Here is a 17,734-nt window from a genome sequence, read left to right on the forward strand (position 1 = left end):
CCCTGGGCAAGTCACTTAACCCCCCATTGCCCCCCACACACATACAAAAAAAGAGACTATGCAAATATCAGGTATCTTTTTTTCTGCAAAAGAATAAAAATTGCTTGATTACATTTAGAAATCCAATAAACTCATTAGTAAATCTTTAAAAAAAAAAATGATCTGGTCCAGAGGTTCTTATCTTTTTGTCTGTCATGGAGCAGTCTGGCAATCTTATGAAACCTATGGATCCTTTCAGAGAATAGTGTTTTTAAATGCTTAAGATACATAGGTTTTCAAAGAAAACCAATTTCACTGAAATAAAGTTAGCAAAAGACAAAATCAGAGATCCCAAATTAAGAACTCATCTAGTCTCCACTTCCTCCATTTTACAGGATGTCAGTTAGATGCTCAGGTGCCTCACTGGATTCAAACCCAGGTTCCTAGTCCAAGGGTATTTCCATTCCACCACTGAGCCCTTCAACTGCCTCATTTTTCAGATGACAAAATATCTTTTAACAATTCAATTCAACAAGCAGTTATTAAGGACTTATTTACAAACCACAAACTGTCTTAGGCCCTGAGAACACAAAGACAAATACAGACCAGTCTCTACCTTAAAGGAGCTTATATTCTATAGGAAGGAGGAAGAGATAACACATATATGGGTAAATTATTACAAAATATATACAAAGTGATCTGCGGAGTGGGGGTGGGTGAGACAACTAACATCTGGGAAGATCAAGAAAGGCAAAGTGTAAGGGGTGTCACTTTGGCTGAGTCTTTACAGGAGGCAGGGGATGTAGAGGGGAGGATGAAGAACATTTCAGGGACATGTGTGGGACAGCCTATGCAAAGGCATAAAGTTCACTTTAAGTTCTGAAATTCTGAGTCCATAGTTATGCCTGAATTAAGATAAAATATACAACTGCCCCTCAAGTTCTAATAAGAATATTTTGCAATTGGCAAATAACACCTTTTATATAAAGAAGTATGTGTAAAGTGAGATAAAAGTGAGGAAAAGGTAAACAACAATTAAAAACTACATTTTTAGTTCTACAGTGTGGGCCAAAAGTCACGAATATTTAATAACTCCTTTATTTTTTGTTTTAAATTTATGATACCATAGCATCATATACAGTGTATATAGGAAATGAATTTATATTATGTGTAAAAAATCAAATCTTGCAAATGGTGAAAAATAAAGAAAAAATACTTTTCAAAAAGTTATTAAAACATCAGACCCCTTGGGGCAGCTAGGTGGTGCAGTGAATAAAGCACCGGCCCTGGATTCAGGAGTACCTGAGTTCAAATCCGGCCTCAGACACTTGACACTTACTAGCTGTGTGACCCTGGGCAAGTCACTTAACCCCCCCATTGCCCCACAAAAACAAAACAAAACAAAACAACAAAACAAAAAACATCAGACTCCTTCGTGACTTTTGGCCCACCCTGCACACGAGAGTTGCTACGAAAACCAGATGGTCCTTTGGTGTTTCACCATAAAATTTGCTTCTTAAATATATAATCCTTCTAAAGACACACTAAACCTTATCTCTTTAATCCACAACACCTACCCCTGAGTATAGAGCTTTTCGGCAATTTTCATGGTTTCTTTGGCATTTATCTTCAACTTTCGAGAAGCCAATTTCTCCAGTTCCTGTTACGTGAATAAAAAATTTCACATTAGGAAATATTGCATGAATCAGAGTAAAACAGCTAGAAAATTCACCTTTCAAAAATAGTCTTTAATCAACATCACTGCAGCTATCACTTTCTTACAGTTGTAAACACTGAGAAATAAAATGCACTACTGGGGTTTTTTTTGGTGAGGCTATTGGGGTTAAGTGACTTGCCCAGGGTCACACAGCTAGTAAGTGTCAAATGTCTGAGGCCGGATTTGAACTCAGGTTCTCCTGAATCCAGGGCCGGTGCTCTATTCACTGCGCCACCTAGCTGCCCCCACTACTGGTTTTAAGAAAATACATTGCAGGTTTGAAGAACAGTAACCTGAGACTATGCCATCTGAAAGCTGAAAGAACCTATTAAAATTTTCTGATATGGATATGCAGCATCACAAACTTATTATTATTTTTTAGACAACAATTTTATTGGCTATAGAATTTCTTAAGTGTCTTAAATAATAAATGGCATAGTTATAATTCAATAATGTATCAGCTATGGGAAAGATCACATCCCTGACTCATTCATTCATATATACATATATATGTGTGTGTGTGTCTAGTCTCGATGATTTATAGTTTAAATGTGTGTATGTGTATATATACATAGATACACATATACACACATACATATACATACATATATACATATACACACACACACATATATATGTGAGTCAGGGTCAGAGGGAAGGAGTGGAAGTAATTGAAGCTTGTGTTACATGTTTGTTAAAAAAGAAATTTTACTTACAGCTAGGCTAATGGGGAAAATAGGAAAGAGGAAGATACAAAGTTTTAATTCAGGAAGAAAGGTCAATCAGTAGAAGGAAAAGAAGTTTCACATAGAAAGAAGGAAACACAACATACTAAGGTTATAAACCACCTCTCAACAATACTCTGCCTATTCTGAAGTCCCAGTCTTACATTTCTGATAAAATTTCTAATATAAAATTATTTGTTAGTGACACCGAGTAACCTAGTTGTATAAAACTTATATAGGAGATACATCAGAGAAAGAAACTATGGTAATTGTCTGCAAGAAACTTATGATATAGATGGGAGATAAGACATTCACATAGAGGAAAATTACTTAAGAACAGTTTTAGATTTTGTGGGCCTTTTTGTCTGTCTTTGACCTTGGGTTGGGTGCAAAGAACTATGGGATATGGAACAGTGAACATTCTATCAGACTCAGTTGCTGTGTTGATTAGTTTGGTTGAATTGCTTTTTTCCCCTCTCACTTTTTAATTTTTTATTATAGGGGACAATTGAGTAGGGACAGAGAGGGCTATACAACAAGATAAGTCAATTAAAAAAAAAAAAGAATGATTATACTTGCCAAGATGTATCCAGGAATGATACGAATACAATCACAAAAAAAGAATGCTTATAGAACAAACAGGTCCCAATTAGGAGAACTAGAAGGGGGCTCAGATGAAGAGTGAGATGCACACTTTCGTATGGACATGTGGAAATGGAACTTTGCTTTCCTACGGTTATTTCTTTTTCTTTTCTTTTGCAGGGCAATGAGGGTTAAGTGACTTGCCCAGGGTCACACAGCTAGTCTCAAGTGTTTGAAGCTCAGTTATTTCTTAAAAGACTTTTTTTTTTCCTTTTTTCAGTTATGCAGGGAGGTTAAAGGAAGAAGGGGACTTCTATATGGCTACTAAATGTGAACTTTAAAAAAGACTTTAAGTTAAGGTTCAGGAAGTTATGGCAATGTTGCTTGAATCTAAGGGGAGAGAATGGATAAAGAACCTGAAGAACCAGACTTGAGTGTCATGTTTTCTGTATACAGTTGTGGGGTGAGAGAACTGTGGGAATTGTGTGAACCAAACTGACCCCATCCTGTGACTCAATTCTGCATCTAGTTCAGTCCCATTATCCCTCCCCCCCTTTGGGAGACAAACAGGGTTAAGTGACTCGCCCAGGGTCACACAGCTAGTAAGTGTTTGAGGCTAGATTTGAATTCAAGTCCTCTGACTCTAGAGCCAGCGCTCTATCTACTGCACCACCTAGCTGCCCTAGTTTCTTTCTTTTTTTTTTTTGGCAGGGCAATGAGGGTTAAGTGACTTGCCCAGGGTCACACAGCTAAGTAAGTGTCAAGTGTCTGAGGCCGGATTTGAACTCAGGTCCTCCTGAATCCAGGGCCGGTGCTCTATCCACTGCACCACCTAGCTGCCTCCACCCAGTTCCTTTTCTATTCAGTTATGTGTCCAGTCCAATTTCTGTCTTGTGAAAAAACTTTATTCAATTATAAGGAATTGTGAGAAAACTTTATTGCATTGTTTGAACCTAGCCCTAAGTGGATGAGAAGCTGCTGCTACAGGCTTCATAGAGACTCTTAATTAAGGATCTAGGTTAGGCTAACCAGAGATCCAGTCAGATCAGAAGACTGATGCAAAGAGTTTTCTCACAATTACACATCTCAAGCATTCCATAGATCTTATCTGAAAACTGGCCCCATACTGGTCAATCAGTTACTGTTCCTTGTTTTTTGATCGAATACAGACACATGGGGGTAGGGAGTAGAAAGATTTGTACCTGTTTGCTCTCCCCCTCCCAACTTGGAAAGTCCCTAATCTTTCCTCCAATTAGAAATTAGATTACCTCATCTTGAACCCTGGTTCATATCTTTTTTTTTTTTTGGTGGGGCAATGGGGGTTAAGTGACTTGCCCAGGGTCACGCAGCTCACAAGCGTCAAGTGTCTGAGGCTGGATTTGAACTCGGATACTCCTGAATCCAAGGCCGGTGCGCCACCTAGCTGCCCCGCCCCGGTTCATATCTTATTGTTTTCTTTTAATGTATCAAAATTTGTCTCCCCCTGTGTTTGGAGTCTAGTGCCAAGCTGAGGAGCCTCGGTCCCAATTTGTTATGCAATTGGCATATATTGCTTAATAAACTGATAAGCTCAGAAGCTTGAAACTTTGTTTACTCAGTTATTTCAGATTTCACTTGCCACAAGAGAAAGAGGTAGATATGCCACCTAGCACTAAAAAATACTAAGGCTCAGGTACATATATGAAATTAGTCCATAACACACTACCATTACTAAGGCCACCCTACTTTTTTTTTTTTTTGGCGGGGCAATGGGGGTTAAGTGACTTGCCCAGGGTCACACAGCTAGTAAGTGTCAAGTGTCTGAGGCCGGATTTGAACTCAGGTACTCCTGAATCCAGGGCCGGTGCTTTATGCACTGTGCCACCTAGCCGCCGCCCAGGCCACCCTACTTTTAACATACTTTCTCAGGCTAAATGTTTATGTGACTTCTCTTCCTTTCAAATTTGTCTTGAATTTTATTTTAATTCACCTTTACAAAAATATTAGAGGTAGGAATATAGGGGTGGAGTTCAATCAATTGTGATTTGCTCTGATACTTTAATCATATTTCTACCTTCAAAAAGACAGTGAAATACCACTTCTTAGTAACCTAATAAACCAGAAGTTAGCATTTAAAAAGCTAGCTAGGGGCAGCTAGGTGGAGCAGTGGATAGAGCACCGGCCCTGGAGTCAGGAGTACCTGAGTTCAAATCCGGCCTCAGACACTTAACACTTACTAGCTGTGTGACCCTGGGCAAGTCACTTAACCCCAATTGCCTCACTTAAAAAAAAAAAATTAAAAAAAAAAAAAGCTAGCTAATACCACCTAGATGTCACATACCACTGTATCCAAAGGATGGGGCCTCCATCTGCTCTTCGGCTTAGATCCAACTTCTACCACTGTGGCTACTGGATCCTGAAAAGTCAAGAAGAAAAAAACAAATGTACTTTTATTACAGTATCCTGATGAAGAGGTGATAAGAATCCTGTCCCTTCCAACTGCTCCTTTGATCACACTCCATCCTTTTTTTATAGACTGTCCCTCATCATCACCCCCACCACCCCGCTCCCTTTGCCCATCTCTAATCTTCCCCTACGTGCTGGCTTCTTCCCTGCTGCCTACAAATCCATCCGTCTCCTGTTATCCTTAAAAAATCCTCACTGGTAGGGCAGCTAGGTGGCACAGTGGATAGAGTACCAGCCCTGGATTGAGGAGGACCTGAGTTCAAATCTGGACTCAGACCCTTGACACTTACTAGCTGTGTGACCCTGGGCAAGTCACTTAACCCCAATTACCTCACCCCCCCCCCCTCAAAAAAGCCTCACTAGACCATACCTTCTCCTCAACCTTTCTCCTCCTTTTCAGTCAAACTCCCAGAAAAAAGTATCTAGATTTTAAGCTCCCATTTCTCCTTTCATTTGGTTTTCAACTCTCTGAGATCACTTACAACTAAAAGTGCTCTCTCCAATGGTGCCAATGACCTCCTAATTACCAAAGTCAATGGCCTATTCTCAAACCTCAATCTTCTCATTGAACTATTCATCACCTTCTCCTCTTTCCTCTCAATTTCGGTGAAATTACTTTCTTCTTACCTGTCTGACCCCTTCTCTGTCTACTTGGCTAGTTTATCATCCACATCACACTCCCTACATGTGAGGATATACCAAGCCTCTGTCCTGGGCCCCCTTCTATTTCTGTTCTACACTTTCTCAGTATGGGGCCTCATCAACTCCCATGGGTTAATCATCATCTCTAGGTAGTTTATACCAAGATCTATATATCTATTATCTCCTAAAATGTGACTAAAATTAAAACTCCCAGCAATGTCATATTCAAAATCCAGAGGTTCCAGATCAAAGAAAAATTATTGCAAGAAGCCAAAAATAAGTTCAAGTACTGCATCTATATATAGTGTCCTAAAAGTCTTAGTGCACTTTAAGGTTGATGAGGTCACTGACTGGGTTGAAGCTGCACTAAGACTTGTGGGGACAAAGCTTAAAACTGCATTAAGAATTTTGGGACGCTGTTTTTAGAACTAGTATTTATCCTGAGCTCTATTTTTAAATCTCTATGGGATTATCTGAAATGTCATATCCTTTAGATACCTCAAACTCAGTATTTCTAGACAATATGAAAAGCTAAAGAAGAGTCCCACTCTACCACATAAACTCCAGCAAGGATATAAAAAGGATACCAGAGCAAATAATGACCAAGAAATCCAAAGACAACTAATGGCAATCTCTTATATCCAGCCTAGTATTACACAAAAAGAGAGCCAGCAGGAGTTCTGGTAAACAGGCTGGAAGACTTGTCAGTGTTCTGACAGAAGTGGTCCCGTCTTGGGGTAGGGCAGCGATTGAAGGGTGAGGACACCAGAAATACAGTGCTAGGATCCTGGACAATTTAAGATGGCTTGAAACCTACCAGCCTTGTGGGATCAGATACATTAGAGAAGATGGAAGGCAACAGCAGGAGCCCAGGAAACCAAGGTCAGAATCGAGAAGAGCCTTGATCACCCCATTCAAGAATGCAGATAATTATGAAGCTTGATTCATATATTAAGTTTACTTTATTTGTATCTAATTTTACTTCTACAAACACTTCTGGGAATAATAATACCTTGGGGCCATCCCAAAAACTCAAAATATCAGGCATTTCATTTCCCCCCACTTTTTAGCAAGGTAAAAAAATGGGGCAAGAAATGACAATTCAGTTCAATCCAATGATTGTTCAAGTGTTTCTTATGCCCAAGGCACTGCAGCTATAACCTGTCTGAGGTCATATATTGTTTAGTGGAACAAGGAACCAAGTGTTGAGCATACTGCCTGGCACATAGTAGGTATTTAATAAATGCTAGTTGATGTGATGGACTTGGCTCTTCTCAGCAACACAATTCCAAAGGACTCATGATGGAAAATGTTCTCCACATCCAGAAAAAAGAACTGTGGATTCTGAATGCAGATTGAACCATACTGTTTCTACTGGTTTTCTGTTTTTGTTTTTGTTTATTGAGGTTTTTCCCTTTTGTTCTGATTCTTCTTACACAACGTGGCTAATGCAGAAATATGTTTAATGTGATTATACATATATAACCTATATCAGATTGCTTTCCGTCTTGGAGAGGGAAGAGAAAAATTTGGAACTCAAAATCTTATGAAAACAAAAGTTGAGGGGGCAGCTAGGTGGCACAGTGGATAAAGCACTGGCCCTGGATTCAGGAGGACCTGAGTTCAAATTCGGCCTCAGACACTTGACACTAGCTCTGTGACCCTGGGCAAGTCACTTAACCCTCATTGCCTCATAAAAAACAAAAACAAATACTGAAAACTATCTTTACATGTAACTGGAAAATAAAATGCTTTTATGATTTAAAGACTAAAAACCAAATGACTAAATAAATGCTAGTTGACTGACTGATAAGAAATAGAGTACCTATTTCAATTTCCTTTCTTTTCTTTTTTTTTTTTGGTGAGGGGATTGGAGTTAAGTGACTTGCCCAGGGTCACACTGCTAGTAAGTGTCAAGTGTCTGAGGCCAGATTTGAACTCAGGTTCTCCTCAATCCAGGGCTGGTGCTCTATCCACTACACCACCTAGCTGCTCCTCTATCTCAAATTTTAAGGCTCAAATCATTTTCAAAAATGTTTCCCCATATATGGAATCTGAAGATGTGGCTTTTGGTACTAGACTTAGTCCTGCCACCAACGAGCTGTGTGACCGGACAATTCATTTCATCTCTCTAGGCCTCACTTTCCTCTTTTGTAAAATGAGCGAGTCTGAAGCAGATGACCTCTGAGGTCACTTCCAGCTACACAATGCCAGATCTATGATTCTATAACCACTGGTCTAAGCACCACCGTGATCCACAGTCTCATTCTGGCTAGCCTTTAGTGTGTCCTACTTCAGGAAGGCAGGTTTCAGTGGCAATCTGTGACTTCTAGAATCTGCTCCTAAATCCTGAAAATCCCAAAGATCTGATCAGCTCAAGGAAGAATCTGTGGGAACAGAAGCAGGACCTTCCTTCTTAATGCCTCTCCTAGAACTATTTCCATGCAGTTCCAGTTCCCTTGGTTCACAAAACTCTCAGCAGAGAATTCCTGATCTGCAGAACTGAAAAAAGTAGAAGCCTGATGCTTGGGACTGGAAGAAATGCAGTAAAATCAAATAGTAACAGTTGTAGAGAACATTCTGTCAAATCAGAAGAAGTGGTTATGAAAATGTTCAGTCTGTTAGTTTTGAATCATGGAGATTTAAAAAGGATTTCCTACCTCCATGCATATCTGATAGAGTACAAGACATGCTGTATGGTTAAAGAGACGATGTCTTTTCCAGCTGAAGTCCACAATGCCATCTTCATGCTCATGAGTCACTGCATTAGAAGGACAGGAAGGGAAGGGAGAGATAAAACCGAAATTGTTATAGTTAAATGGGTAGAAAGCAAAACGGAATTAAAGGGAGAGTGAAAGGACCGTGGATTAGAAAAATCTAAGAGCTTCCTGTCATTGGGAAATGGCATCCAAGACCAGCTGAACATAATAAGATTAGTTGAAATTCTTTTCCCACCCAGACCATGCACATTCCAACCACTATATCGAAATTCCTCCTTTACCTTTATTATTTACCTTTAAATTTTATTTATTTATTTAATTTTTGGGGGTGAGGCAATTGGGGTTAAGTGACTTGCCCAAGGTCACACAGCTAGTAAGTGTTAAGTGTCTGAGGTCACATTTGAACTCAGGTCCTCCTGACTCCAAGGCAGGTGCTCTATCCACTGCGCCACCTAGCTGCCCCCCTCCTTTACCTTTAATTTTGTGGAAAGTCTCTGGCACAAAAGCTTGGATGGCTTTGAACCTTTCTACTACAAATCCCAATGTTGGGAACTGACAGCTACCATAACTGATCAGCTGCTCTGCCAATACATCTGGAAAGATTTTCTGAAGTCTTAAGGTCTGGAACCTTGTGAAGGCAGCACCTGGAAAGGGAAGAAATAGAACAAGGGAGAAGGAGAGAATGAATGTTGAGATCGTGTTTCAGTGGCACATTTCCTTTTCTGGCTAAACTTAGTTTTGGTTCCTCAACCAAATGCATATTTCAATGTCCCAAAAGTGGACCATTACCCAAATCCTGACAACAAAACAGGACTGGGATATTTCTGGCCTGTGACCACAGATCTCAAATGAGAAAAATAAAGGAATCTGTTAAGAAAGGGACAGCTTCTCACCTATCCTCAGGTCTAATTCCTGTCTCACATCCACAGCATCGCTCACTCTCTGATCAGGCTCAGTCAGGTGCTGACAGGCTGTCCTGACAGCATGTGCAGTGATTTCAGAGAAACGGGCTCTAAATACTCGGAGATTTGGTTTCACTGTAGGAAAAAAAAAAGAGAGAGGGAACAGATAACAGATTCAAATCCCACAGCCTGATTCAATCCTCTCCTCACAAGTAAGATTTTTCTTAAAAGGCTGGATTAAAACTAGTTTAAGAGTTTAATGTTTATCCAACTTTTTGATAGTCATTTTTTTTTGAGGCAATTGGGGTTAAGTGACTTGCCCAGGGTCACACAGCTAGTAAGTGTTAAGTGTCTGAGGCCGGATTTGAACTCAGGTCCTCCTGAATCCAGGGCCAGTGCTCTATCCACTGCGCCACCTAGCTGCCCGACAGTCATTTTATTTCACTTAATAAACTATGGAATGACACAGGTAAGCTCTGAGTCTTATGGGTTTTATGGAGAAGAAAAAACAAAGAACGAGCTAGTTGTTTTCTCTAAATTGGATGTGTTACTACAACAAAGACAACACAAAAAGGCAGCCAGACTTTGTGTTAACAGGAAAAATGTTCAAATGTAGCAGATAATGTCTATAACAAACAACTAAAGTTTCTGTAAACAAAATTACAAAGGTGGAAAATAATGGGTAACATCGGTCAATCATACTATTAAGCAGTTTTGCTCAGTTGAGTTTAGGGAACACAGATTGTGTGCTGGGTTTTGTGGGGTAGTGTCTGTTGTGTTAACACAGAATATATTAACTTTTTTTTTTTTTTGGTGAGGCAATTGGGGTTAAGTGACTTGCCCAGGGTCACAGAGCTAGTAAGTGTTAAGGGTCTGAGGCCGGATTTGAACTCAGGTACTCCTGACTCCAGGGCCAGTGCTCTATCCACTACACCACCTAGCTGCCCCAATATATTAATTTTTTTTTAAAAATGAAACTGGCTATGTTAGAAACTGAAGGGAGAAATATGATATCTTTGGGATCAGCTATTAACCAAGATGCTCCTGGCAAGTCTTATTACTGAGATATAATCTCGATTGTCCTCACATATCTTTATAGAGAAGCAATAGTAATCTACCAATTTAATAGAGTTTTTTTGATTGAAATGAAAAGACATGTACAGTGATCTCTACTCTAATTTACTATCTACTGTAATAAGGAATAATAAAACTTCCTTCTAGAAAACAAATAAAGAATAACATATCAAAAAGGAAAGCAAAACAGAAAGTAACTCAAAATTATGAGCATAGTATCAGAGCTGGGGGCATTCAGGAAAGTTCAGGCAATTAGTGGCTGACTAGGAGAATTTGAGAGATATACATTAAATTTTTAAATGTTATGTAGCGGGGCAGCTAGGTGGCGTAGTGGATAAAGCACTGGCCCTGGATTTAGGAGGACCTGAGTTCAAATCTGGCCTCAGACATTTGCCACTTACTGGCTGTGTGACCCTGGGCAAGTCACTTAACCCTCATTGCCTTGCAAAAAGACAAAAACCAAAACAAAACAAAACAAATGTTATGCAGAGGCATTATTTACCAGCTTTGCACACATGGATGATTTCAAACCCAATGTTCTCTCCCTCTCGATCACAATCAGTCCAGATTATCAGAGACTGGCACTGTTTGGCCTCTTTCTCCAGGGTTTTCTGAAATATGAATTTGGAAAAGAAAATTGTTGATAGCACAACCCATAAGACAAATAATTAAGCCAGTAAATTAAACTGCCATAATTTATATTATTAGACTAAACAATGGAGCAGTGGAATAGGACAATAAATCAAAAAAATCAAGAAGCATTTATTAAACACCTACTAAGTACCAGACACTGTGCTAAGTACTGGGGGTACAAAGAAAGGCAAAAGATAATCCCTGACCTTTATAGTATAATAGTGGGATACTATAGGCAAACAAAAACATATAGGATAAATTAGAGATAACCTCAGAGGAAAAGCACTAATATTAAGGAGGACTGGGGAAAAAGGCTTCTGGCAAAAAGTGGGATTTTCAGTTGAGACTTAAAAGAAGCCAAGAAAGCTGGAAGGTTTCTGGAGGGAAGGAGGGAAAGCATTTCAGGCAAGAGAGCCAGGCAGTGAATATGCTCAGAGTTCAGAGATGGACTGACTTGTGTGAGGAGCAGCAAACACAGTTATGAGGACAGGTTCAGTTTGGGGATGGAAGCCTGGGCTTATATGCAGAAATGATTTTTATGTAAAAACAAAAGGCCTTGATAAAACTTATTTTGTTGATAACTTATTTATTAAAAATGTATTTTATTAAATTCTATGATTATTCTATTAAAAAGATAGAATACAAGTTTCTTGGGCCCTAAAGTTCAAAATCACCAATGCTCAGTAAACGTTGAAGATCCTCCATGATAAGCCTTCTGAAAGGTTTCTCCTACCTTGATATCTACAAAGTTCTGTGGGCAGTATTTTTCAATCTGAGCTTCAAAGAGGACAAGAGGGTTGCAGCTCTGCCTAGAGAACAAACAGGAATAGAAAAAGAGATCAGTGGGACAGATAAGTACGATTTAGAATCAAACCTATGAAACAGTGTAGTCTTCAATTAAGTCAAGAACACAAATTACTAGGAAAGGAAATTTGTCATTAAATGAAAACTGCTAAGAAGCTGTCTAGCAGTTTGGCATAAAATTCAGTTAGACCAAAAACTTAAACTATCTGCCATAATGAATTCCAAATGAACCATCTCTCTAAATATAAAAACAGAATTGTCATGTATGATATTAAAAGGTGTCCCCCAATAGTTCATTGATCAAAGAATATGGATAGGCAGTAATCAAAGGAAGAAAAAACCTTATCAACAAGCTATGATGCCAGGGACAACCATTTGTAAATTTTTTCATCATCTCAAATAGTAAGAAATGAAAATTTAAACAACTCTGAGATATCAACTTATATACATCAAATTGGCAACAATGGCAAATTCAACATTGGTAGGGAAAATATGACATAGCGATTCACTGCTATTGGAGTTGCAAATTGGTCCCATCATCTAGAAAAGCAATATGAAACTACACAATAAAAGCTTATTCTTTCTATCTTTCTTGGAGGGGATATTTACATTGTATCTTTTTTACATCAAATTTTTTTTCAATTAACAGGAGTCATTTTTCTCCCCCTCCCATCCACTATCATTGTACAAAAGAAAAACAAAATCCTTTAACAAATATGTATAGTCAAGCAAAACAAATTCTCACATTGGCTGTGTCAAAAATGTTATGTCTCACTGTGCCCTAAGTCCATCATCTTTCTGTCAGAATGTAGATCAAAAGCTTCATCTTTGGTTCTCTGGAAGCAAGGTTCACCATTGCTTTCATCAGAGTTCTTAAGACTTTCAAAGTTTTTTGTTTTTTGTTTTTTTTTAGTGAGGCAATTGGGGTTAAGTGACTTGCCCGGGGTCACACAGCTAGTAAGTGTTAAGTGTCTGAGGCCGGATTTGAACTCAGGTCCTCCTGAATCCAGGGCTGGTGCTCTATCCACTGTGCCACCTAGCTGCCCCTAAGTTTTGTTTTTATAATGCTGTATAAATTGTTCTTCTGGTTCTTCTCACTTCACTCTGCATCACTTTATACAAGTCTCCCCAGATTTTTCTGAAACTATCTCCACCATTTTTATAGCACAAGAATATTGTATTACATTCATACACCATAATTTGTTCAGTCATTCTCCAACTGATGGGTATCCCCTTAGTTTCCAGTTCCTTGCTATTACAAAAAGAGCTGCAACCAATACTTTTGTACAAATGTGTCTATTTGCTCTTCAATAAAAACTTAAAAAAAAAATTAATCCTTGACCAAAATGTGCATATCCTTTAATAACAAGATACTACTGCTAGGAGGTCAAAGACAGAGAAAGACCTTATGTACACAAAATATTTCTAACACTTTACATAACAATAAAGAATTAGAAACAAAATAGATGTTCATCAAGAGGTAAATGGCTAAATATTTTGCTAAACTTTTTTTTTTCCCTCTTTTTAAATCTTCATGAGAAAGATTGACTCACAAGTTTAGGGAAGGGGATCTATTCAGAAATGCAAAAAAGAGATTGTTTTTTAAAAAAAGGAAATTCTTTATAAAAACAAACTTACGGGGGCAGCAAGGTGGCGCAGTGGATAGAGCACCGGCCCTGGATTCAGGAGGACCTGAGTTCAAATCCAGCCTCAGACACTTAACACTTACTAGCTGTGTGACTCTGGGCAAGTCACTTAACCCCAATTGCCTCACAAAAAAACCCAACCAAACAAACAAAACCTTACAGCATTAAAAGTTTTACCCCTAACTACTTATTAGAGAAATGCAAATTAAAACAACTCTCAGGTACCACCTCACATCTATCAGATTGGCTAATATGACAAAAAAAGGAAAATAATAAATGTTGGAGAAGCTGTGGAAAAATTGGAACACTAATGCATTGCTGGTGGAGCTGTCAGCTGATCCAACCATTCTGGAGAGCAATTTGGAACCATGCCCAAAGGGCTATAAAACTGTGCATACCCTTTGACCCAGCATTACCACTATTAGGTCTTTTTCCCAAAAAGATCATAAAAATGGGAAAAGGACCCACATGTACAAAAATATTTATAATGACTATTTTTGTGGTGGCAAAGAATTGGAAATTGAGGGGATGCCCATCAGTTGGAGAATGGCTAAACAAGTTGTGGTATATGAATGTAATGGAATGCTATTGTGCTATAAGAAACGATGAGCAGAAAGATTTCAGAAAAACCTGGACTTACATGAACTGATGCTAAGTGAAATGAGCAGAACCAGGAGAACATTGTACATAATATCAACAACACTGTGAGATGATCAACTGTGACAGACTTAACTCTTCTCAGCAATATGATGATAAAGATAATTCCAAACAACTCATGATGGAAAATGCTCTCCACATCCAGAAAAAAGAACTGTGGAATCTTGATGCAGATTGAACCATACTATTTCTACTTTTTTTGTTTTTTGAAGTTTTTCCTTTTTGTTCTGATTCTTTCACAACATGACTAATACAGAAATTATTTTTTTTTAAGTTTTCCCAGGGACAGATAGGTAGCACAGTGGATAAAGCCCTGGCTCTGGATTCAGAGGGACCTGAGTTCAAATGTGACTTCAGATACTTGACACTTACTAGCTGTGTGACCCATGGCAAGTCACTTAACCCTCATCCCCCCCCCCCCAAAATGCTTTCCCCCTAAGAAGAAAGTATCCAGCTACAAAAAAAGTATTCAGAGAACTATTTGTAATCAATCAATGAACATTTATTAAGTATCGACGAAATGCCAGGCAGCAAAGCGAAATAGATAGAAAGTTGGGTGTGTAAATATGGACAAGTCACTTCACTTTTCAGTTCTCTAGTTTCAGGAAAGGTACCAACCTAAATCAGTTGAGAGAACTTTCTCATTTAAGGTTACTAAGAGGTTACATGACTTGCCCAGAGTCACACAACCAATATGTGTCAGAGGCAAGATTTGAACTCAGGTGTTCCTGGCTTCATGGCTCATTCTATAAGTACTTTTGGGAACTGGCTTATATTCAGAAGCCCAACTGCCCCAGAGATATACTTCTCTACATGCCACTGATATTTCTTCACCCTGACTAGGCTTTTCTTAAATGTATAGAAGAAACATATTCTAAATTGTATTAAAGTGGGTCTTCTTGCCACAGCCCCATCAGAGTCTTTCTTTAGGGGCCTTCTGAAGACAAAACCTTTATTAGGTTCTTAACTAATTCTGTCCAAGGAAATGGCAACTGCAGCTAGTTAACATTACAGTGAAGATGAATTTATGTGAGCCTCACATAATACTCACAGTTATTTAGCAGCTGGAAGGCCTAAGGTAACTAAGGCAGAAAGGTGGGAGAAAAAAGTCCAGACCTAGGGGTGCTGTAAGTGATCAGAAGCACTCACTAAAAGGTACTGCCACAGAGAAGCCAGAAACAGGGCAGAACCCAGCTCAATTTCAGAATTCTTGTCAAGGACTCCCCAGTATAAAAACCAACTTTCATTTTAAGTCCATATTAAAAAAAAATTGCTTCAGTTCAATAAACAAATTCTCTGGATTAAAAAAAAATATCCAAAAGATTCAAGTTTTCTGCTTTTTAAAAACCCTTTAACTCCCCAAATAGAAATTGGAAGTTCTGCAAAAAACAGGAGCCTTAGTTCTGTTCAAGAGCATGAAATGAATTGTCAATCACACACTAAAATAATCAACATTCCAAACCACTACAACAATAGATGAGGTATTTTTGCCTTTCTCTTGCTTTAGAGTAAACAAATCCTATGGGGCAAGAACACCATCTGAGACAAGCATCAATATACTCTTTGGAACATTATGTTTGTTTGTTTTGTTTTGTTTTGTTTTTGCGGGGCAATGGGGGTTAAGTGACTTGCCCAGGGTCACACAGCTGGTAAGTGTCAAGTGTCTGAGGCCGGATTTGAACTCAGGTACTCCTGAATCCAGAGCCGGTGCTTTATCCACTGCACTACCTAGCCGCCCTGTAACATTATGTTTAAGATAGTAAAGTAAATACAGCAACAAAATTCTTAAAACCCTTTACATAATGTGTAATCTAATTTCCATTTTAGTTATGGGCAGTCTCTAGAACTTAGTGAGTATTACAAAACTCAAAACACTAAAGATAACCCTAAGTATTTCATAAAGGTTTATACTCACTTGATCCCTTAGAATTTTTGCTGTATTTCACAACTTTTTACAAAGTGAGAACACCCCCACCTCCCTCTTCCCAACCTGGAAGAGTACTGACCATTTTCTAAACGGCATCTGGAAATCATGAGCAAGTAAATGTCCAGAAACAGAAGTCATTACCATGGTTACATTCTGTGGGGCAGATAGGGAAGAGAGAACAAAAAATGATTACAGTATATCTCCTTTTTTTAAATAAGAAAAATTGTAAATTCAATTTTTAGGTCCAAATTCTCTTCCTTCTACTCACTGAGAAAGCAAGATAAATAAGTTACCTGTTTAATCATGTATACATAGAAAAATAAGTTACATGTATAATCACATATACATATAAACATGTATAATCAAGGAAAATAAATTTTCGCTGGTCATGTTCAGAAAAAACAAAAATGAAACTATTTGTCTCATTCTGTATTCTGAATCCATCAGTTCTCTATCTGGAGGTGTAGAGCATGTTTCAGCATGAAACCTGTATATTTGTGGTTGGTCACTGTGTTGATCAGAGGTCCTAAGTCTTTCAAAGCTGTTAGCTTTTACAAACTGTTGTTAGTGTATAAATTGTTCTCTTGGTTCTATCAATTATATGTTGTAATTACAACTAAAGTGCTTTACTAAGCTTAATGATCTATTAGAATAAATCTTTTTCCAGATATTCTTCAATGAATACTAATAAAAATCACCACTCTTGTCACTACTGTATTTCACAACTCTGCAAACTAATCTTTCCCATCATTTAGGAATTCTTCGACATAATGGAGATGGTCAGATGCAGCTCAAGCATTATCTTCTGTATGAGGTCTTTCCTGATCCCAACAACTGCTAGTAGTTCCAAACTACCTTGTATTAATTACTTTGCATATATTTATTAACTTTCTATTTATGTTCTAGAAACACTAGTATATTCAAATATAGAAAACAACATAACTGGGGCAGCTAGATGGCGCAGTGGATAGAGCACCGGCCCTGGAGTCAGGAGGACTTGAGTTCAAATCCGGCCTCAGACACTTAACACTTACTAGCTGTGTGACCCTGGGCAAGTCACTTAACCCCAATTGCCTCACAAAAAAAAAAAGAAAGAAAAGAAAAGAAAACAACATAACTACTGAAAGGAAGAAAAATGACTTGTTGGGCAGTGTACTGGGCCTGAAATCAAGAAGACCTAAGTTTAAATCTGGCCTTAAGATACATACAGTTGTGTGAGCCTCTCTTTGCTTCTGTTTCCTCATTTGTAAAATAGGAGCACCTAACTAGCAGTTATTGTGA

At 38.4% G+C, this 17,734-nt stretch overlaps 1 protein-coding gene across 2 annotated transcripts in view; it reads right to left on the bottom strand.

Moving 5' to 3' along the window:
- TOP3A (DNA topoisomerase III alpha) overlaps positions 1 to 17,734 on the bottom strand; it is a 44,085-nt gene that overhangs the window by 21,921 nt on the left and 4,430 nt on the right. The window contains exons 3-10 of one of the 2 annotated variants that reach the window (XM_043977758.1): positions 16,533 to 16,606; positions 12,153 to 12,228; positions 11,289 to 11,397; positions 9,704 to 9,847; positions 9,284 to 9,454; positions 8,751 to 8,851; positions 5,324 to 5,398; positions 1,557 to 1,639 (exon numbers count right to left, since the gene is read on the bottom strand). In XM_043977758.1, the coding sequence (XP_043833693.1) occupies positions 1,557 to 1,639; positions 5,324 to 5,398; positions 8,751 to 8,851; positions 9,284 to 9,454; positions 9,704 to 9,847; positions 11,289 to 11,397; positions 12,153 to 12,228; positions 16,533 to 16,606 (833 nt within the window). The remainder of the gene's footprint in view (positions 1 to 1,556; positions 1,640 to 5,323; positions 5,399 to 8,750; positions 8,852 to 9,283; positions 9,455 to 9,703; positions 9,848 to 11,288; positions 11,398 to 12,152; positions 12,229 to 16,532; positions 16,607 to 17,734) is intronic. The other variant, XM_043977759.1, reaches the window with a different exon arrangement.

This window comes from Dromiciops gliroides, chromosome 1 (genome assembly GCF_019393635.1).
Source record: "Dromiciops gliroides isolate mDroGli1 chromosome 1, mDroGli1.pri, whole genome shotgun sequence".
NCBI classification, from domain to species: domain Eukaryota; kingdom Metazoa; phylum Chordata; class Mammalia; order Microbiotheria; family Microbiotheriidae; genus Dromiciops; species Dromiciops gliroides.